The sequence below is a fragment of the Xenopus laevis genome, chromosome 6L (assembly GCF_017654675.1).
Source record: "Xenopus laevis strain J_2021 chromosome 6L, Xenopus_laevis_v10.1, whole genome shotgun sequence".
NCBI lineage: Eukaryota > Metazoa > Chordata > Amphibia > Anura > Pipidae > Xenopus > Xenopus laevis.
The window spans coordinates 6733426-6757775 of NC_054381.1; the positions used below are offsets into that span (position 1 = coordinate 6733426).

Below are 24350 nucleotides of genomic sequence, written 5' to 3' on the forward strand. Positions count from 1 at the left end.
TAAAGGCACAAGGCTGCAGGCTAAGTTATACAGGGAACTCTGAGTATCATCTATGTGTTATGTATATTTAGAGCATTACACTGATTTTAATATAGAAGAAATGTGCTTCAAAAAGTTGTGTTTCAGGCTGATTTATTGAAAATTTCTGCACAAATCTGACTAGCCCCGCCCATCTGTTCTGCCTCCTGCTGTCCTTCCTCTTTCATTGGTTGTGCTGAGGAGCCATCAGAGTTTCTGTCTAGAAGTTTCAGGCAGGTTTATTTAGGTGGAAAAGTTGATATAAAGTTATTTCTAGTGTTTTGTACCCTCTGTATTGTTTATTTCCTACTTGGATGCCCTGGGCTGAATATCTTAGTGACTACTTGGTGGGCCATTATTTCCAGTCTGTCTCTCCCATTGAGATTATAGGAAAGGATTCCCAGGTTTGGCTGATCAGGTGTACCCTGTATATACTGAAGCCTCAAGCAGGGTAAATATTTGCTCTTATAGTCATATCTCCCAACTGTCCTGTTTTGAGCAGGACAGTCCCGCTTTTGACAGCTCAACCCGCAGTCCCGCATATGTACTGAAATGTCCCAACTTTCTTTTTGATCTCCTGCACTGAACAGCCAGAAAAAGATACAAAATTTCTAACTTAATTGGCTTCTGGCAGAGAGCCCAGAATAGATACTTAGATTATTTTATAACAGTTTAAGATAAGCAGGTCTCTTGGAAGAACTAAGACTCACAGCTTAAAGGGCAATTCACCTTCATTAGCAAAACTGTAATAACACATAAAAACCACAGAAATGTGTTCAAACTTTCATAACCTGACACATTTTGTAAAATGGACATTGTAATTGGGGGAGTGACCGTAAAATGGGTGTAGTCAAATAAATGTTGCCATGCTCTGTGCAGCAAATCTTTTGGTCCCTCTTTCTGTTTCCAAAATGTTGGGAGGTGTGTTATAGTGACTGATCTTCCCCCGAGACCCCTCGGCCAGGCCTGAATGGAGCAATCTCTGCCTGACACCTGAACTCCTAAAGACACTTGCAATCCACAAATATTCTTTATTTAGGGCGGCTAAGCAAGTGTTGGTGGTCAAAAATAATCTTTTCTTCCAGACTTCTTATACACAGAGAGCTGGAGCTGGAAAAGGAGGAAGTTTTATGACACATAAAAATGTATTAACTGCTTTGGTCACTAGGGGGCAGCATAACAATCACATACATGTACCAGATAAGTAATATAACATATGTATGTTAATCTGAATTAAATAACCAGTAACCACTGGGGCTGCTGACACACTCATGTGGTTTTTATACAAATGGCCTGTAGATGTCACTGTGCTCATACTTATACGGTGCATACTTCCTGGTAGCTTAAAAGTGAAAGTGAAAGATTACTGTTGTGTAATGGCTGCATGACTCTGCTAACCAAAACATAACAACTCACATATACACAGACTTACACACACACACACACATATATATATATATATATATATATATATATATAGTAACCCACAATTTTACATGCTAGACACAGGGCACATCTCTTCTCATTTGCCATAATTACTATTAATTAATAATTGCACCTGCTAATCCTGATACATAACAATTCTCTCTGTTCTTGTGCACCAAATCCTGCCCCATTGGCAGTCAGCAAACTGCTAGACATATTTTCCCAATAGAATGTGAATGGTTATACAGTTATGCTGCAAAATATGTTGGCACAGTGCTGCGAAATGTGTTGGTGCTATATAAATAAATGTTAATGTTAATAATATACAGAGTTCTGAGCTCCCTCTAGTGTCAAGTCACTGCAATTACATAATAGAAACTTCAGTCCTGGAACACAAAGAGCAAATATAAAGAAGAGAAAAAGAACAGAGAGACATTGATGAATGTGTGAGGCAAAGCCAACAATACACTGCACCCAGGTTTGTATCAGATAAAGATTTGATTTATTGTGATTATATTGCTAACTTTCCAGTGCAACAAGTATTCCTTATAAGAAAGGCAAATGATATGATCTGATATGACAGTGTTTGATTGGTCAGAGTAATAATTTACTTCACATTCCCAGGGATCCCTGATATTCAGCCTGTTCCACAAATAATATAATCTGCTGTAACAGACTCTGAACTGACACCAGATCCTGCTTTATAGTTATTCCTGGATGGCAGGTCCCACTGGCAGTTGGTCGGCTTTAATCCCATAGCCACACTGTAATGAAGAAGAGTTAAATGTTACCCAGGCAGATATCGTGCCATAGAAATACCAAAATAAATAAGTTCAGAGCTTTTACTTGGTCCTTTTCAAGAGATATAATGATACGTTTGCTTGAAGCTCCCTCCAAAGAACATCCCCCTCTGTATGGGCTCAAGATAAGGCAGACACTAAGGGGCCGATTCACTAACTTCGAGTGAAGGATTCGAAGGTAAAAAACTTAGAATTTCGAAGTTTTTTTTGGGCTACTTCGACCATCGAATGGGCTACTTCGACCTTCGACTACGACTTCGAATCGAAGGATTCGAAGTAAAAATCGTTCGACTATTCGACCATTTCGATAGTCGAAGTACTGTCTCTTTAAAAAAAACTTCGACCCCCTAGTTCGCCATCTAAAACCTACCGAAGTCAACGTTAGCCTATGGGGAAGGTCCCCATAGGCTTGGCTAACTTTTTTTGATCGAAGGATATTCCTTCGATCGTTGGATTAAAATCCTTCGAATCGTTAGATTCGAAGGGTTTTATCGTTCGATCGAAGGAATTATCCTTCGATCAAACTATCTGAGCTAAATCCTTCGACTTTGATATTCGAAGTCGAAGGATTTTAATTCCTAGTCGAATATCAAGGGTTAATTAACCCTCGATATTCGACCCTTAGTGAATCGGCCCCTAAAAGTACTCACATATCACCAAATATAGGGGTATATTAATCAAAGAGTGAAGTGAATAGTGAAGTTCCGCCACTAGAGTGAAATTCCGCCACTCTCCATTCATTTCTATGGGATTTTTATAGGTGTATTTATCAAAGGGTGAACTTTCACTTTCACCCATTGATAAATACGCCTTTCAAAATCCCATAGAAATGAATGGAGAGCTGCGGAATTTCACTCTAGTGTCGGAACTTCACTCTTTCATAAATTTACCCCATAGAGTTATATTTAAACATAAGCCAAGTGTCATATGTAGTGATTTCCGTGTTTCGCTGCCGGCGAATAAATTCAGAATCTGCAGAGAAAATTTGATGCGTTAAAAAAATTTTTACGCATAGAAATTATTCGGACGCCCATTGACTTCAATGCATTTGGACAAAACGGGTCAAAATTATTTTGACGCCCATTGACTACATTGCGTTTTGTGAATTTTTCTCCGTTTCGCGAATTTCGCAGGACAAATTTGCCAATCACTAGTCAAAACGGTTCAATATAAAATGTAAAAAGCAGCACTTTTAGTGCTCAGTGTAAATCTATAGGGATCCCTTGCACCAGTCACACTGTGAGTCTTATCTACTCACCAGACTAACTGAATGGTGGGAGGATGTTACGGAGTTAACTGTAAAGGAGAAGAAGCTCATATAGTGCAATACATTTATTTAAAGGAGAACTAAAGCTTAAAGAGGTCATTCACATTTAAATTAACTTTTAATATGATGTAGAAGGCAATATCCTGAGACTGATAGGCAAAGAGAGAGCAACAGGAGGGGTCTCAGGGTGGTCCCCATGTTTGCTGCATATATAGCTTTCTGCAAAGAAGAGGAGCCCCTTTTATATCACCCCAGAAGTTTACACTGTGCATATAAACATTTATATATTCCAAATATGATCTGTGGGCATGCACAAACATTTACACCATTCCTTAACTAGAATGTCGCTCAAATCTCTCTCACAGATAAAATACTACAGGGGTCGCCATCCAGGAGATGTCTGGACTCCTTTTCCATGGAGCACTAGGCCTGGGGATCTATTACCCTATTGAAAACCCTCTCTGACTTACAGCCCTAGGGTGTATAATAACAGAGTCAACCTATCCAATAACTATTCTTCATTCACAGGGTTCTGACATTCTGGAAAAACTTCAAGTGGGTGGAGAGATTAATTAATGCAGTAGCTGTACATCCAAAATGAAGACAGCCCTCCAGTAAGAAGGAATGACATATTTATTTGGTAGGCATTTAAGGATACAAGGCCATTAACACCTTAAGAAACTGACTCCAATATCCAATCACAATGGTTCCACTGTTGGCGTTGACTGAAACTCACAGAGGTGTGAAAGTGTCACCTGGTCACAATCATAACGACTGCATCTCCCCTTCACAGTCTCAGTTACCATTTACATGAATAGTTATAGTATTGACCATTATGTTTTGTGCTAATAACCCCCCACAATAACTCTGTAAGGCTCGCTTATTCTGGTGGTCTAGTGGCCGGCGGGGACGCCCACCCCATGCTTCCTTCTGTCCTTGTTTCCGGTTCACCTATGGCTTTGCACGCACTTCCTGGTTTTACGCACCGGCGTGATGGTGTCATTGCGTTTTAGCGTGAAATTCAAATGTATTTAAAGGGACTTTAGTTATAAATTAGTTGCCCATTGTTAGGTCTAACTTGGTTCCTGGCTCCCAGTGCATCCACCCCTCCTGGAGTAGCCGGGAAAGCCCCACCCTCTGCCCAAAATTATACTGAAGTGTGACAGGAACTTGTCATCAGCTTGCAGGCCAATCACACACTCTACACATTATAATAAGCAAAAGTAGATACTTTTGCCCGGCAACTAGAGAACAAGGAAGTGTAGGCATTTAAAGCCATAGGGGAGCATTGACCCTATAGGTCCCTATATCAAGATATACTTAACTTGATTTAAATGTAAATAGCATTCTGTGATCAGCTTTTTTTATGAATTGGAACTGCAGGGAATATGAAATCTTAGAATCAGTTGATGACCGTTGGGTCCCAATTTTTTGGGGAGCCACTGTTTTCTTGTCTCCTCCCTGATTCAGACGGTAATGGAAGTGGGAGGTAAAAAGCGCCTGTTCCATGTTTAATATCCATCCTGTGTTGTAGGAAGTGAACTGGTGTTGGTTCAGGGAGTCTCTACCTTCACTAATAGTTGTCTATGAACAAAAGCAAATGCAACATGACCGACAGTAATGCCTGTGCTGCTTTTACAGCTCCATGGAAAGTCAAACCTCAGTGACAGTATGTATTTCACATATCTCACACTGCTTATTTGCCAGGAGGGAAAATAACCTCTTACTTTTGGACAGACATAATACAAAGGCTATTGTGATACTAAACTCTATAGTTAGTATAGGTATGGGGATATAGAATTTATGTGACAGTAGGGAGGGGTGTGTGTATGGGGCTGGGTTTTCATTTGGAGGGGTTGAACTTGATGGACTTTGTCTTTTTTCAACCCAATTTAACTATGTAACTATGTAGCGCAAGACCTTATTTGTAGTGATGGGCGAATTTGCGCCGTTTCGCTTCGCTGAAAAATTCGTGAATTTCGGGCGAAATTCGCGAAACGGCGAAAAATGCGCGAAACGGCGCCGGCGTCTTGTTTTTTACGCTGGCGTCCGTTTTTGACGCCGGCGTCCGTTTTTCGACGCCGGCGCCTGTTTTTGACGCCGGCGAATTTTTGGCACGAATTTTCGCGGGCGTTTTGCGAATTTATTCGCTGGCGGCGAAACGCGCAAATTCGCCGCGAATTCCCGCCTGGCGAATAAATTCGCCCATCACTACTTATTTGCCCTTGATGCTGCTGACTGGCATTACTTGCTACAGACAAGTTTATCATCTACAAGGACTCCAAGCTCCGTCTCCATTATGGATTTGCCTACAGTGAGAGCAGTGAAGATGTGGAATTGTGGAGGCTGTTGACTTCCCATACCTTCACCACCCATATATTTAATGATTTCACTTGCCTGGGTTCCCTAAACATATCTAATAGCATAGATAATGGAATAATCTGGATACATACATTTACATACCTCCCAACATTTTGGAAGTAAAAAGAGGGACAAAAATTTTTTTTCCGCACGTAGCGCAGCAATTTTTTGACCACACCCCTTTCTGTGGCCACACCCCCTAATTACCATGTTTGTTTTACAAAATTTGGCAGGTTATGAAAGTTTGAAAATATTTCTCCTTATCTAAACTGTTTTTTTGTGTCTCAACATTGTTACAAAGTATCTTATTTGCACCTGTTAGCTGTTCTGGGCTCTCTGCTAAAAGCCAATTAAGTGAGAAACTTTGTTTCTTTTTCTGGCTGTTCAGTGCAGAGAAAAGAGGGACTTTCCAGTACAAATGAGGGACTGCGGGTTGAGCTGTCAAAAGAGGGACTGTCCCTCTGAAAAAGGGACAGTTGGGAGGTATGCATTTAATAGTATATATATATATAGGAATGCTACAGACAAGGATACACGTAAAGCCCACAGACAGAAACACACTTGTTTGTCAGAGCAACCACCCTAGACATCTGCTAAACTCTTTACCGAAGTCACAGATGCTGAGGGTGGTCAGAAATGACAGTTATCTTCCACTTAAAGGGAGGAACATTTGACCAACATGTGCAAAAATTCCTAGAAAGGGGTTACCCAGGTTATTGCAAGAGACTAAAATATGGGCGCAATCGCTCAAACGAAATGGTTACATTGTATAAACAAAGAATCTCTAGAATTGATAAATGGAAACTTTCTTTATTTTTAGGTGATGATACTAAATGTGTCTGCCGCTGCTGGATCAGAGTAAGCAATGATTCTTTTTTAAATAAATAATTTGTTTGCAATTATTTTTGCAGATTTGTCTGTATTAATTGTTAATTAATTGTTAATTAATTTAATTCTTCACATAGGCTTAATTTCACAATGAACTTTGTACACATAAATTGTCCAAGAGTGACATCTAGTGGAGAAATTGTATAATGCTGACATGCATTTTATTCATGTTAAACACTTGCACCCATTACAGAACATTTTTGGTTGATGAGAACAGGGAAAAGAGTAGCACAGAGATTATCTGACAAGCTGATCCCTCACCTGCCATAAATGCCCAGATGTTTGGACTATAAAGTTCCAAACTGCCTGACCAGATCTGGGGCATCTATGACCTGTATATAAAGCAGTACCAGATTCCCCAAAGGGTTACTTGTTTGTGCCCCTCTGGTCCTGGCCATTACAATATATACTTTCTGTTTGCTCAGATATTGCAGAAATGGTGATCAATTGAAGCCAACAATATGAATAAATTGTGACCCATGTAGAAGATGGGTGGGTGCTGGGAGAACAGTTGTTCTAAGAAAAGATTCACCGGCACACAGGTACTGCTGGCAGGGTGAAAAACCCTTGCTTTAAAATTTATTAGTGCGACATGCAACGTTTCGGGGACAACCCCTTTATCAAGCAACAGTTGTTCTAAACCATTAAGAAGCTGCTAAGAAATTGTACTGACCCATCCCAAAGAATACTGGATGGAGACACGCTCTGCTGACCCAGAGAACTCTGTATTTCCATAATATAGTCTGACAACAGAGAAATCATGCTCCCAGGTGAGCTGTATTGTGTATAATATGTATAAAGTAAGGGTAATAAAATTAATGGTATGTTATTTCTTGTACTAAAACATTAAACAGGGAAAATCAACACATAGACAGATCCGTTTAAAGCGGCTCTTTTTTTTTAATTCAATTTAGAAAATCTTATAGCACAAGGAAAAGGCAACCTTTGGCCCTGGACCCTTGCAAGAGTTCTGCAACATCTGGAGCAGCCAATAGCACCTTCATGCAGAAAAATGTCTTTTTATTTTTGCATTTGGGAGATTAATTAGGTTTCTCTTGACTCCAGCTATGGGAGATCCAAAGCCACTTTTTCCACCTCCACGAATTCCACCACCACGACCACCACCTCGGCCTCTGCCACCATTTCTTCTTACACGGAGAGGCTATGTAAGTAGGAGAGAAACTCTGATAAGAAATATTTGTGATAGAAAACAGGTATGTGTATATTAAAACGCAACGGGCATGATTTACATCAGTGATCCTCACTCAATGTCTTGCAAACAACATGTTGCTTACCAACAGTGTCGAACTGGCCCATCGGGATACCAGGAAAACTCTCGGTGTCAGTGGCCCCTCATGCTGCTAAACATTTAGCCTATTTCATGGCCATTCCCTATTTTTATGAGAACAAAGTGGCTAGGAGAATAGAGGTTGAGTGAGGAGAGGAAGAAGAATAATAGTACTGGCGCAAGGCTTTTGGGTGGGGCCCCTGGTGTCCCAGTCTGACACTTCTTACCAACCCCTTGGATGTTGCTCCCAGTGGCCTCATAGCATCAGGATCTGTTGGGATTCAAACCAGGGACCTTTGGATTTATGGCTCAATGCCTTAACCATTTGGCCAGGTGAGCAGCCTGCAGGGTTGATCACTATATGTTATCTGGCCTCTGCAGCCCCAGCCCAGCAGCAGCCTGATTGGTTGCAGTCAGATAATCAGGGGTGACTCTGCTCTATATAAGACCAGCCCCCCAAACACTCCATGCCTGAGCATTGGTTCCCATCCTAGCAGTGTGGCATTGTCCCTAGCTACGGGTTCCTGTTCTAGCCGCCTTCCTATTCTGCCTTGTCTTATATTATATTATCTTATCTTGTCTTGTCTGAACCCTTCCCTGTCTTGTCCTGCCTGGCTCTGAACCTTGTCCTGTCTTGATCTGCCTTATCTTCCCCTTCCAGTTCTGCTCTGGTCCTGCCTTAAACCTTGATCTATCCTTGCTTTAACCTTGCCTTGACCTTGCACTGCTCAGCTTTCCTTGCTATTCGGAATCTTGCTTTGCTCCTCACTCCGAACCTGATCTTGCCTTAACCTTATTCTACCTTGACCTGACCTTGCCTTTCTGGTTCCTGCTTCCTGTTCTGTTCTGACCTGTACCCTGTCTATATCTTTCCTTGTCTTGCTCTGCATCTTGCCCTGCCTTTTCCAGTCCTCTCCTGCTATCCACTCCAGTCATCATGCTATTCTACTACAGATGTAAGCAAAGATCTAACTGGTTGCTCTAAGGTTACACTGAATGCTACTATGCAGTAAGACTTTTTATACTATGGCCGAAAGGCAAACAATTTAGGGACCGCCATATGGGGTTTACCTCGATGTGGTATGGTGGCTTTTCAACTTTATGATCATAACTTTGTAAATAAATGTGCATTAAAACTAGCACTTTCATTATACTTAAATATACTATTACTTAGCCTTTAGAGTGCTTCCACATCTCCATTTTTGTACATTGATTGCTCAAAGGGTTCAGTCCACTAAATTTATTTTAGTAGAGTCTCTCTTACACATCCCAGAATCCTCAGCAAGGCACAAGTTGAGGTCAACAGTTTGGCACTATGTACCAGTTTCAATGTTCCCTTGAAGAACCATCCTTTGGCCCCTCTTAGCTCATAAATTAGTGCAGTTATTGGAAAATATTGATTAATCAACAGTTCAGTCAGAGTTTCAAGACTATGACATCAAAGACAGGTGTATCTCGAAGAAGTCTTCATGCTGAGACCTGGCACGGCTTCAAACCCTCTGAAGGACTCAGCCCCACTGTTTCGGAACCAGGTGTTTATTCAACAGTAACCAATCAATCATATTATTTTCTGTAGCCCTCTTCTAACACAATAAATTGTTAGTAATTGCACACTTACAGGATTCTGGATGGCATCACATGTTATGACAAATGCCGGGAGCTCATCCTCTGGGAAGAAACTAGCCGTGCACCTTTTCATGACCTGCAGGGGAGAGATCAAGAAGGACTTTGATGTTCCTCATCTTGTAGGAGCTGATACTAAAAAAAGAGCCACCATACCTTGATTTGTCTAAAGGAAATATTAAGAGCTGAATCATTCAAATCACATTTCTTTTTGTCACAAGAACAAGGAAGCTGAACACTCTTTACGTTCTTCATTGCCCTAATTAGCATATTAGGTAAATACAACTGTTTTGAATCTTTTATGAAGGATTCAATGGAATTCCAAAAAACGATGCATCCCTAGGAGTTTTATCCTTCCCCAAGCAGTGAGGGTCTAGTGGTTTTTTAACATTTGGAAAAACGCATGGCCATATTATGCCTTATATGCCCCGGATTATATTAAACACTTTGTACCCCAAATTATATTAAAGGGGTTGTTCACCTTTAAATGAACTGTTAATATGATGTAGAGAGGGATATTCTGAGACAATTTGCAATTTGTTTTCATTTTTTATTATTTGTGTTTTTTGAGTTATTATATAATTATCATATTCAGTTGAAATGCAATGGCTCTTTCACAGTAAAAAATAAATTCACGGAATTTTAATTAAAACAAAACTTAAAGGACAACTAAATGTAAAATCACGGGACCCTCCCCAGGAACCAAATTGCGACACTTTTGCCCCAGGTCTGTGCAGTCCTTCTATAAAAAAGGGAGGAACCAACCCAGGGTACTTTACAGGGGAGCACAATGGCCCCATTTCTCTTAATCTACCCCTAGGTGTTCCATGCATTGGACTAGTCTAGTAATTTTCGGAAGTTTGAGTGTATTGCACATGTGTCCAACTCAAACCCATGCAAGGATTGCTGGGGAGAAGAAGAGAAGAGGTGTCCAAGTGCTCCCAGTTGAAGTACCCCGGGCAGGTTGGAGTTGCCTAAATTAATGGTGTTCCCCTAACTTTCCTTGACCTTGGATCCTTTCTGTAACAAACTCAACAACCCCACCCCATGCGTAAATATTTTTTTATTGCACCCAAGCACCTGGGTGCCTATGACATGACTTACCCCATCCTCGAGGAAGTCGCATTCCTGTCCCATATGGTTGTCCGATTTCTGGCACCCAGTCTCCTTTATAGTGAACTGAATCTGAGCTGAAGAACCATTCTGCAAATGGGGAAAATCATATATTGGAGCATTAATGACATGAAAAGAATATTACAAAGCACACTCAGCTTTAAATAAAGTTAAACTTATAGTTGGATTTTTATTGATATACAATTATTAGATTAGTTAAACTTATTCCAGTTTGGAAAATAAACTGATGTCTGGTTGCTATAGCTAACTCACCTTAGCAGAATTTAAGGTGTACTTCCACTTTAAAAAAACTATTTAGGGTTGAATTACTTACTGTAAAGTGGTCGATATCACTGTTGAAGAGTTGGAAGATGGAGTTGTCACTGGATCCTCTGTTGTAGTACTCAGTGCTGACCAACGCCATGGCCGATACCTCCATGTCCGTCATGGGAATTCTGGGTAATGATACCCCATGTACTGATAGGCACAGACAGAGGAGCAGGATTGGGCCCCATGTGGTCTCCATGTTTGCTGGATACATGAGCTTTCTGCACAGGAGAGGAGCACCTTTTATACTCAACCCATAGGCTTGCTCTTTGCAAACATGTATACATTACAAATGTAATCTCTGGGGAAACACAGGCTTGTGCCATTTACTGGACTATTGCAAAATGGACCTGTTTCTGTACAAGTTTTAGAAATTGTTACAAAAAAAGGAAGCTCCTTTCGTCCCTCATACAGATTCCTGCACTTTCACAATATCAAAGTCACGATACTATATCTAACTCTTCAGTTATTGATATATATATATATATATATATATATATATATATATATATATATATCAATACCACACACACATATATACAGTATATCTCAATAACTTATGATTTAATGACTTATAACCTATAATTTAATATATAAATATATAGGGGGGATATGATCACTATATATAAATATATAAGGGGGATATGATCACTATATATAAATATATAAGGGGGATATGATCACTATATATAAATATATAAGGGGATATGATCACTATATATAAATATATAAGGGGGATATGATCACTATATATAAATATATAAGAGGGATATGATCACTATATATAAATATATAAGGGGATATGATCACTATATATAAATATATAAGGGGTATGATCACTATAAATAAATATATAAGGGGGATATGATCACTATATATAAATATATAAGGGGATATGATCACTATATATAAATATATAAGGGGTATGATCACTATATTTAAATATATAAGGGGATATGATCACTATATATAAATATATAAGGGGGATATGATCACTATATATAAATATATAAGGAGATATGATCACTTTATATAAATATATAAGGGGATATGATCACTACATATAAATATATAAGGGGATATGATCACTATATATAAATATATAAGGGGGATATGATCACTATATATAAATATATAACGAGATATGATCACTTTATATAAATATATAAGGGGATATGATCACTATATATAAATATATAAGGAGATATGATCACTATATATAAATATATAAGGGGATATGATCACTATATTTAAATATATAAGGGGATATGATCACTATATATAAATATATAATGAGATATGATCACTTTATATAAATATATAAGGGGATATGATCACTATATATAAATATATAAGGAGATATGATCACTATATATAAATATATAAGGGGATATGATCACTATATTTAAATATATAAGGGGATATGATCACTATATATAAATATATAAGGGGGATATGATCACTATATATAAATATATAAGGGGGATATGATCACTATATATAAATATATAAGGGGGATATGATCACTATATATAAATATATAAGGGGGATATGATCACTATATATAAATATATAAGGGGATATGATCACTATATATAAATATATAAGGGGGATATGATCACTATATATAAATATATAAGAGGGATATGATCACTATATATAAATATATAAGGGGATATGATCACTATATATAAATATATAAGGGGGATATGATCACTATATATAAATATATAAGGAGATATGATCACTATATATAAATATATAAGGGACAGTAATGAAATAGAGAAAGTACAGAGAAGAGAGACTAAGCTGATCAAGGGAATGTTATTGGGAAAGGCTGGTCAAGTTAAGTTGCTTTCACTGGCTGGGAAGTTGTGGAATTCTCTCCATGAAATGTTTGTATTGGTAGATACATTTGTCAGCCACTTAAAAATTTTGTATGATATTTACAATTGAGAGAATATATGAAATGTCACAGTGCAATCATAATACTGTATGTAATTGGTGCCCCATGAAGCCTGGGGATGTGGAAAGGAATTCCTCAATATAATGATCACATCCACCTCTATTAGCTGCAGAAATGTAACAGGTCAGTATTGGGAAGCAGAAGGAATGAGCACAAAGTGTTCAAAAATAAAAGTATTGTTTCAGTGATATTCAGAGAAAGGGAACTTGATTTCGTGTTGTATCCTGTTGTGCAGAGTTGCAGGTCACCACAATGGCTTCCTCATTCTCTGCACTCAGCTTTGTACCATCACTTTGTCTATAAGTGAGGAAAATAAACACAAATTTATCATTTCATAAACCAAAGCACAGGCTGAGGGTGAGGTTTGTGTTTTGGGGAGGAAATTTGTAGACATAGAGATTCTTTTACGGCATCCCAGAGCCAATTCCTTATCATTCCCTATGAGGGTCTCGCCCCCAGAGAATCTCTGTACAGTGGGGAAATATATTCCATTGCGCTGATCACAAGAGTATGGGACCTGTTATCCAGAATGTTTGAGACCTGTGGTTTTCCGGATAATGATCTTTTTTATCCAAATTATCCAAATTTTTAAGAAATAATTTCCTTTTTCTGTGTAATAATAAAACAGTAGCTTGTACTAGTGATGGGTGAATTTGCGCCGTTTTGCTTCGCCGGAAAATTCGTGAAACGGTCGAAAAATTCGTGAAACTGCGTTTTTTTTTACGCCGGCGGCCGTTTTTGATGACGAATTTTCGCGGGTGTTTTGCGAATTTATTCGCGGGTGTTTTGCTAATTTATTTGCTGGCGGCGAATTGTGCAATAAATTCGCCCATCACTAGCTTGTACTTAATCCCAACTAAGATATAATTAATCCTTATTGGAAGCAAAACCGGCCTATTGGGTTTATTTAATGTTTATATGATTTTCTAGTAGACTTAAGGTATGAAGATCCAAATTACAGGAAGATCCATTATCTGGAATACCCCGAGCATTCTGGATAACAGCTCCCATAGCTGTAGTTTATAAGCATAACAATAAAATAAAACAAAAGCATTACCATGACTTTCAAAATGAATGTTGAAATGAATAGTTAAAGGGGTTGTTCACCTTTAATTTAATTTGCAATTAGTTTTCATTTTTTATTATTTGTGGCTTTGACTTACAGTAGAACTCCCATTTTACATCCCCTCATCCCCATCTAACCTCATTTTAAATTGTTGTTTTGTGGTCCCACCTATATATTATGCATAATGTATTTCTCTTATTATCCTGGATTTTACACCTTTTTTTCTGGTCCCCTGAAAAACATAAAATGGGGGTTCAACTGTATTAAGCATTTTATTCAGCAGCTCTCCAGTTTCAATTTCAGCCATCTGGTTACTAGGGTCCAAATTCCCCTAGCAACCATGTATTGATTTGAATAAGAGACTGGACTATGAATAGGAAAGGCCTGAATAGAAAGAGGAGTAATAAAAAGTAACAATAACAATACATTTGTAGCCTTACAGAGTATTTGTTTTTTAAATGGGGTCAGTGGCGCCCATTTGACAGCTGGAAAGAGTCAGAAGAAGAAGAGAAATATAAGTGCAGCCACTTATACCCTTAATGGGACTGCACTAGGCAAATCCATAATGGAGACGGAGCTTGGAGTCCTTGTAGATAATAAACTTGTCTGTAGCAAGCAATGCCAGTCAGCAGCATCAAGGGCAAATAAGGTCTTGACTTGTATTAAATGGGGCAGAGAGTCACGGGAGGAGGGGGTCCCACTGTATAGAGCACTGGTAAGGCCCCATCTAGAATATGACGTACAGTTTTGTCTCCATCACTCAAACAGGACATTATTGTATTAGAGAGGGGACAGAGAAGGGCAACTAAGCTGGTAAAGGGAAAATCTTAGCTATGAGGAAAGACTGGCCAAATTGGGGATGTTCACTCTGGAGAAGAGGCGCTTAAGGGGAGATATGATAACTATGTATAAATATATAAGGGGATCATATAATAATCTCTCTAATGCTTTATTTACCAGTAGGTCTTTCCAGCTGACACAAGGTCACTGTTATGTTTTGGTAGCCGAGGATGAGTAGAGTATAAACAGCCATTACACTTTAACAGTAGCTTCAAGTAATGCTTTTAAGCAGTTTAGAAAGTACTATGTACTATAACTCTTGTGCACAGTGACACCTACAGGCCCTTTGTATAAACACCACAGTCACCCATTCCGATTAGAAGAAAAGAGGTTCCAGCTAAATATTGGGAAGGGGTTTGTTACAGTGAGAACTGTGAAGATGTGGAATTGTCTCCCTGAATCAGTGGTACAGGCTGATACATTAGATAGGTATAAGGAAGGGTCAGATGCTTTATTCACCAGTAGCTCCTCCCAGCAGACAGGAGGGAGCCAATGAGATTAGAGGAGGGAAAGGGGTGTTACAGGGAGAGCTGGGAAGTGAATCGGTGGTACAGGCTGATACATTAGATAGGTACAAGGAAGGGTCGAATGCTTTATTCACCAGTAGCTCCTCCCAGCAGAGAGGAGGGAGCCAATGAGATTAGAGGAGGGAAAGGGGTGTTACAGGGAGAGCTGGGAAGTGAATCAGTGGTACAGGCTGATACATTAGATAGGTATAAGAAGGGGTTGGATGGTGTTTAGCAAGTGAGGGAATACAGGGATATGGGAGATAGCTCATAGTACAAGTTGATCCAGGGTCTGGTCCCATTGCCATTTTGGAGTCAGGAAGGAATTTTTCCCCCTCTGAGGCAAATTGGAGAGGCTTCAGATGGGTTTTTCACCTTCCTCTGGATCAACTGGCAGTTAGGCAGGTTATTTACAGACTTAAGGTTGAACTTGATGGGCGTGTCTTTTTTCAACCTAACTTACTATGTAACTTTGTTTCCGGCCCAGACAGAGGGAAAGGTGATCCATTTTTTCTCTAACCCTGTGCATATAAGCATCTGATTGGCTCAGGGCTATTTTGATGGATATTTCGGGTAAATGTTGCAGGTTTTCTCCCCTGTTTTGGTGAAAGTGAATTTATTAGGAAACTTCTCACTCTTTCTGCCTGGGAACGGCTGTTGTTTTTGTTTCACAGTATTTGCATGAGGAACGTCGCTTTTACATTGCACAGGGTTATTATTGCTTCCTACAGAAATGTTGCACACTACTGCGAAATCCGATTGATGCAGGTGTTAAAATTAAAGGGAAACTACAGTAAAAAGGGCAATTTTCATCATCATCATCATCATCAATTCACCAGTGTATTTAGTACAGAGACGTCGTTAACAGTCTCTTACCACAAACTGCACTTAGCGTAATTAAGTTCATACAGTAGATACAGTAATTGCTCAGAGTCAAAAACATCATTGTCCTAACGACGCCACTAGGTGGTGCTGTGATCACAGGCAGATAAACAAATGTAACAAAAAGACTTGGAGGGGGGGGCAAAGAATTAACCCATAATGTAGAAAACAATGTAAATACCCTGTAAATTATGTTGCTAATTTAGACTGGTGACTCCTTCTGTAGGCTGGTGCCACTATTGTATGTTTTCCAGTTAACATCTTTAGTGATGGGCGAATTTGAGCAGTTTCGCTTCGCCGAAAAATTTGCGAATTTGCCGTGAAATGGCAAAAAAATCACGCAAATTTGCGGCAAATTTGCGCCTGGCGAATAAATTCGCCCATCACTAAACATCTTATCAATACAATGTTCTATCATCTTAGTCTTTGTATGACACCTTCCTATTCACTCCTTATTCACTGAATTGTGCTTAGTACAGGAAATACCTATACTGCCATAGTTTTATGGGATCTCTCTGTACAGACTATGAGCAAACTTAGGGGACTGTTCCTGCTGAATTGTGCTTAGTACAGGGAATACCTATACTGCCATAGTTTTATGGGATCTCTCTGTACAGACTATGAGCAAACTTAGGGGACTGTTCCTGCTGAATTGTGCTTAGTACAGGGAATACCTATGCTGCCATAGTTCTATGGGATCTCTCTGTACAGACTATGAGCAAACTTAGGGACTGTTCCTGCTGAATTGTGCTTAGTACAGGGAATACCTATGCTGCCATAGTTCTATGGGATCTCTCTGTACAGACTATGAGTAAACTTAGGGGACTGTTCCTGCTGAATTGTGCTTAGTACAGGGAATACCTATGCTGCCATAGTTTTATGGGATCTCTCTGTACAGACTATGAACAAACTTAGGGGACTGTTCCTGCTGAATTGTGCTTAGTACAGGGGAATAACTATGCTGCCATAGTTTTATGGGATCTCTCTGTACAGACTATGAGCAAACTTAGGGACTGTTCCTGCTGAATTGTGCTTAGTACAGGGAATACCTATACTGCCATAGTTTTATGGGATCTCTCTGAACAGACTATGAACAAACTTAGGGGACTGTTCCTGCTGAATTGTGCTTAGTACAGGGAATACCTATGCTGCCATAGTTTTATGGGATCTCTCTGTACAGACTATGAACAAACTTAGGGGACTGTTCCTGCTGAATTGTGCTTAGTACAGGGGAATACCTATGCTGCCATAGTTTTATGGGATCTCTCTGTACAGACTATGAGCAAATTTAGGGGACTGTTCCTGCTGAATTGTGCTTAGTACATGGAATACCTATGCTGCCATAGTTTTATGGGATCTCTCTGTACAGACTATGAGCAAACTTAGGGGTCTGTTCCTGCTGAATTGTGCTTAGTACAGAGGAATACCTATGCTGCCATAGTTTTATGGGATCTCTCTGTACAGACTATGAGCAAACTTAGGGGTCTGTTCCTGCTGAATTGTGCTTAGTACAGGGAATACCTATGCTGCCATAGTTTTATGGGATCTCTCTGTACAGACTATGAACAAACTTAGGGGACTGTTCCTGCTGAATTGTGCTTAGTACATGGAATACCTATGCTGCCATAGTTTTATGGGATCTCTCTGTACAGACTATGAGCAAACTTAGGGGTCTGTTCCTGCTGAATTGTGCTTAGTACAGAGGAATACCTATGCTGCCATAGTTTTATGGGATCTCTCTGTACAGACTATGAGTAAACTTAGGGGTCTGTTCCTGCTGAATTGTGCTTAGTACAGGGAATACCTATGCTGCCATAGTTTTATGGGATCTCTCTGTACAGACTATGAACAAACTTAGGGGACTGTTCCTGCTGAATTGTGCTTAGTACATGGAATACCTATGCTGCCATAGTTTTATGGGATCTCTCTGTACAGACTATGAGCAAACTTAGGGGTCTGTTCCTGCTGAATTGTGCTTAGTACAGAGGAATACCTATGCTGCCATAGTTTTATGGGATCTCTCTGTACAGACTATGAGTAAACTTAGGGGTCTGTTCCTGCTGAATTGTGCTTAGTACAGGGAATACCTATGCTGCCATAGTTTTATGGGATCTCTCTGTACAGACTATGAGTAAACTTAGGGGACTGTTCCTGCTGAATTGTGCTTAGTACAGGGAATACCTATGCTGCCATAGTTTTATGGGATCTCTCTGTACAGACTATGAACAAACTTAGGGGACTGTTCCTGCTGAATTGTGCTTAGTACAGGGGATACCTATGCTGCCATAGTTCTATGGGATCTCTCTGTACAGACTATGAGTAAACTTAGGGGACTGTTCCTGCTGAATTGTGCTTAGTACAGGGAATACCTATGCTGCCATAGTTTTATGGGATCTCTCTGTACAGACTATGAACAAACTTAGGGGACTGTTCCTGCTGAATTGTGCTTAGTACAGGGGAATAACTATGCTGCCATAGTTTTATGGGATCTCTCTGTACAGACTATGAGCAAACTTAGGGACTGTTCCTGCTGAATTGTGCTTAGTACAGGGAATACCTATGCTGCCATAGTTTTATGGGATCTCTCTGTACAGACTATGAGCAAACTTAGGGACTGTTCCTGCTGAATTGTGCTTAGTACAGGGAATACCTATACTGCCATAGTTTTATGGGATCTCTCTGAACAGACTATGAACAAACTTAGGGGACTGTTCCTGCTGAATTGTGCTTAGTACAGGGAATACCTATGCTGCCATAGTTTTATGGGATCTCTCTGTACAGACTATGAACAAACTTAGGGGACTGTTCCTGCTGAATTGTGCTTAGTACAGGGGAATACCTATGCTGCCATAGTTTTATGGGATCTCTCTGTACAGACTATGAGCAAATTTAGGGGACTGTTCCTGCTGAATTGTGCTTAGTACATGGAATACCTATGCTGCCATAGTTTTATGGGATCTCTCTGTACAGACTATGAGCAAACTTAGGGGTCTGTTCCTGCTGAATTGTGCTTAGTACAGAGGAATACCTATGCTGCCATAGTTTTATGGGATCTCTCTGTACAGACTATGAGCAAACTTAGGGGTCTGTTCCTGCTGAATTGTGCTTAGTACAGGGAATACCTATGCTGCCATAGTTTTATGGGATCTCTCTGTACAGACTATGAGCAAACTTAGGGGTCTGTTCCTGCTGAATTGTGCTTAGTACAGAGGAATACCTATACTGCCATAGTTTTATGGGATCTCTCTGTACAGACTATGAGCAAACTTAGGGACTGTCCCTGCTGAATTGTGCTTAGAACAGGGAATACCTATGCTGCCATAGTTTTATGGGATCTCTCTGTACAGACTATGAGCAAACTTAGGGGACTGTTCCTGCTGAATTGTGCTTAGTACAGGGGAATACCTATGCTGCCATAGTTTTATGGGATCTCTCTGTACAGACTATGAGCAAATTTAGGGGACTGTTCCTGCTGAATTGTGCTTAGTACATGGAATACCTATGCTGCCATAGTTTTATGGGATCTCTCTGTACAGACTATGAGCAAACTTAGGGGTCTGTTCCTGCTGAATTGTGCTTAGTACAGAGGAATACCTATGCTGCCATAGTTTTATGGGATCTCTCTGTACAGACTATGAGCAAACTTAGGGGTCTGTTCCTGCTGAATTGTGCTTAGTACAGGGAATACCTATGCTGCCATAGTTTTATGGGATCTCTCTGTACAGACTATGAACAAACTTAGGGGACTGTTCCTGCTGAATTGTGCTTAGTACATGGAATACCTATGCTGCCATAGTTTTATGGGATCTCTCTGTACAGACTATGAGCAAACTTAGGGGTCTGTTCCTGCTGAATTGTGCTTAGTACAGAGGAATACCTATGCTGCCATAGTTTTATGGGATCTCTCTGTACAGACTATGAGCAAACTTAGGGGTCTGTTCCTGCTGAATTGTGCTTAGTACAGAGGAATACCTATGCTGCCATAGTTTTATGGGATCTCTCTGTACAGACTATGAGCAAACTTAGGGGTCTGTTCCTGCTGAATTGTGCTTAGTACAGGGAATACCTATGCTGCCATAGTTTTATGGGATCTCTCTGTACAGACTATGAGCAAACTTAGGGGTCTGTTCCTGCTGAATTGTGCTTAGTACAGAGGAATACCTATGCTGCCATAGTTTTATGGGATCTCTCTGTACAGACTATGAGCAAACTTAGGGGGCTGTTCCTGCTGAATTGTGCTTAGTACAGGGAATACCTATGCTGCCATAGTTTTATAGGATTTCTCTGTACAGACTATTTGTACTTTACGCATTCATTACATGTACTGGTTATGTGTAATTGTTAGTAAAAGCAATTTCAAGCAAGTTTTAGGTGCAGTCCCTTATAATAACATGAGTCCATTAGTCTCATTATAGACCTTTCTTCTCCAGTGAGGCGCTAGTCGTGGCTAATGTTGGGCTTGGCCTTTGGTGCTGTTGGGCCTGAGAGTCTTTTTTCTTTGTGCCCTTCTGATTTTGGTTTGAGGATAAGTCATTGTACTGAAGTCCAACAGAGACTCAATGGGATATTCCCACATCAGACTCACTTGTCTGGCCCCTGACTCCCTGTTATGTTCTCCATGTAACATTGGGAGAAAAAAAACTGAAAAATTCTCTGAATTAACCCACTTTCTGAGATTGTAATCATGAAAGATTTTTAATTCCGGTGAATCCCAAAATAACGGATTGAGTGTATCCCTGTGAAGCCTGAAATATCTGGTTCTCTGTTTAATTGTGGGAATCTGATTTGGGTTATTGATTGGCTGGTGAATTTGGATGGGCAATTGATGGATATTGGGAAGGTTCTAAGTACAGGTAAGGAACCTGTTATCCAGAATGCTAAGGACATGGAGTTTCTTGGATAATTGATCTTTCTGTAATTTGGATCTTCATGCCTTAAGTCTACTAGAAAATCATTTAAACATTAAATAAACCCAATAGGCTGGTTTTGCTTCCAATAAGGATTAAAGGAAAACTATACCCCCCAAACAATGTAGGTCTCTATAGAAAGATATTGCATAAAACAGCTCATGTGTAAAACCCTGCTTCATTTAAATAAACCAATTTCATAATAATATACTTTTCTAGTAGAATGTGCCATTGGGTAATCATAAATAGAAAATTGCCATTTTAAAAAATAAGGGCCAAAATTATGAGCCAATTAACAGACAGAGTTCTGTCTTTTGCTTCCACACTTCTTCCTGTTACAGTTAGAGCTGCAGTATTTCTGGTCAGGTGATCTCTTCCTGTTACAGTTAGAGCTGCAGTATTTCTGGTCAGGTGATCTCTTCCTGTTACAGTTAGAGCTGCAGTATTTCTGGTCAGTTGATCTCTTCCTGTTACAGTTAGAGCTGCAGTATTTCTGGTCAGGTGATCTCTTCCTGTTACAGTTAGAGTTGCAGTATTTCTGGTCAGGTGATCTCTTCCTGTTAGAGTTAGAGCTGCAGTATTTCTGGTCAGGTGATCTCTTCCTGTTACAGTTAGAGTTGCAGTACTTCTGGTCAGGTGATCTCTTCCTGTTACAGTTAGAGTTGCAGTATTTCTGGTCAGTTGATCTCTTCCTGTTACAGTTAGAGCTGCAGTATTTCTGGTCAGGTGATCTCTTCCTGTTACAGTTAGAGCTGCAGTATTTCTGGTCAGGTGATCTCTGAGGCAGCACACAGACCATCACGAAATGGTGGCTCAAGGCAAGAGATGTAAAAGGGCAATATTTACTTAAATATATATTCCAGTTTGGTAAGATTCTTTAATATGCCACTTAATATGATATGAACTATCTGTTGCTTAAGTGTTCAATTTGGGGGTATAGTTTTCCTTTAATTATATCTTAGTTGGGATCAAGTACAAGCTACTGTTTTATTATTACACAGAAAAAGGAAATCATTTTAAAAAATTTGAATTATACCGATAAAATTGGGTCCAGATATCTGGATAACTGGTTTCCAGATAACGGATCCCATACTGGTACAAGTTGGGCTTGTTACAGTCCCACACCTCCAGATACAATATAATTATTGAATCAAGTTGTGACAAATACTGCTCACCACTAGGTGTCGCTCTTGCACAAATGGTCCAGTCCGATTGGCCAAAATAATCCTGAACACGGATCCATATGCCAGAGCCCAGGAACCCGGCCATTGATTATGGAACCCAATAAATAATGTAAGAAATGGAAATTAGTATCTGATTCAGTGTGTGCCAAGGTGCCAAACTGTGGGAATGACGCTGGGATTATAACACAATGGGAGGATTATGGGAGATAATAATGAAGGTTGGCAGCTTTCAGTTTCATAGAAGCTGGAGGGGAAAAAGCAAGTGGAACATAATTCTACACTCACCTCCTCATCTTTTAGGGAAGCTATAAAATGAAGCTAAAGCCACCCAGTAAAACTGACACCAGTACAGTAATAACTCCCAGCTACTGTAATAACTCCCAGCTACTGTAATAACTCCCTGATACAGTAATAACTCCCAGCTACTGTAATAACTCCCTGATACAGTAATAACTCCCAGCTACTGTAATAACTCCCTGATACAGTAATAACTCCCAGCTACTGTAATTACTCCCAGCTACTGTAATAACTCCCTGCTACAGTAATAACTCCCAGCTACTGTAATAACTCCCAGCTACTGTAATAACTCCCTGCTACTATAATAACTCCCAAGTACTGTAATTACTCACAGCTACTGTAATAACTCCCTGCAGCTACTGTAATAACTCCCTGCTACAGTAATAACTCCCAGCTACTGTAATTACTCCCTGCTACTGTAATAACTCCCTGCTACAGTAATAACTCCCTGCTACAGTAATAACTCCCAACTACTGTAATTACTCACAGCTACAGTAATAACTCCCAGCTACTGTAATAACTCCCTGCTATTATAATAACTCCCAGCTACTGTAATAACTCCCTGCTATTTTAATAACTCCCTGCTACTGTAATAACTCCCTGCTACAGTAATAACAACCAGCTACTGTAATAACTCCCTGCTACTGTAATAACTCCCTGCTACAGTAAAAACTCCCAGCTACTGTACCTGACACAGGATGAAATCTAAATAACATAATAAATAAAAACTTGAAAGAGACAGAATGCTTTTTTAAGGAAAAGACTAAATAAACAGACAAATAAAAAAGTGCCCTGGCATACCCCATGATAACTCTACGATGGGGTTAATAAAGGGTAAGTAAATAACAGCAGTGTCCCTTTTAATCAGTACAGAGAGTGATATTATGACACAATTTGTAATTGGTTGTCATTTTTTATTATTTGTGGTTTTTGAGTTATTTAGCTTTTTATTCAGTAATTTGGTTGCTAGGGTCCACATTACCCTAACAACCATGCATTGATTTGAATAAGAGACTGGAATATGAATAGGAGAGGCCTGAAAAGAAAAGAGTAATAAAAAGAGGCAATACAAATAAAGTTGTAATCTTACAGAACATTTATTCTTTAGACGGGGTCAGTGACCCCCATTTGAAAGCTGGAAAGAGTCAGAAGAAAAAGGGAAATAATTGAAAGCTATATATAAAACAATAATGAAGACCAATGGAAAAGTTGCTTAGAATTAGCCATTCTATAACATACTAAAAGTTAACCTACCCATTTAAGATGTGTATAGAGGGGATGGCACAGCTGTGGGGATGTTCATACACAGCACCTGCTATAGTGTTGTCATTCCCATTCTCATTCTGTCATTGGTCAAGCCAGAAAGTGAGAATTACGTGACAGTCGGCCGTATGGGATCTCTCATGTTGATTGTGTAACGCACTCGCCATATGGCAGGAGGGAAGGTGAAAATCAAGGGACTGACAGTAGAATTAGGGGAGGTGATATCTAATCTGAGCTGAGCACTTATGGGTAATGAGCCCGCAGGCCGGGGGATCTGCTGCTTCTGGGAAAAAAATACTATATTATTATTATTATTATTATCATTATTA

The 24350-nt window shown here is 39.6% G+C and overlaps 1 protein-coding gene across 1 annotated transcript; it reads right to left on the reverse strand.

The window, feature by feature from the left end:
- Nucleotides 1–6665: 6665 nt before the first annotated feature.
- LOC108718684 (cathelicidin antimicrobial peptide) lies at nucleotides 6666–11409 on the reverse strand. The gene is made up of 4 exons (XM_018267027.2): nucleotides 11118–11409; nucleotides 10775–10873; nucleotides 9666–9749; nucleotides 6666–7921 (listed from the first exon to the last, which is right to left on the reverse strand). Exons 1-4 carry the CDS (start codon nucleotides 11322–11324, stop codon nucleotides 7760–7762), a joined length of 552 nt encoding a protein of 183 aa, XP_018122516.1. The 5' UTR covers nucleotides 11325–11409; the 3' UTR covers nucleotides 6666–7759.
- Nucleotides 11410–24350: the final 12941 nt, after the last annotated feature.

Bases quoted from the DNA above. Each gene is read 5' to 3' on its own strand.
- LOC108718684 (XM_018267027.2), bottom strand. From the start codon at position 11,324: ATGTATCCAGCAAACATGGAGACCACATGGGGCCCAATCCTGCTCCTC. The intron at 10,874-11,117 runs GTAAGTAATTCA...CCCCATTTGCAG, and splicing joins GTGATATCGACCACTTTACA to AATGGTTCTTCAGCTCAGAT. The intron at 7,922-9,665 runs GTAAGTGTGCAA...CTACTTACATAG, and splicing joins GTGATGCCATCCAGAATCCT to CCTCTCCGTGTAAGAAGAAA.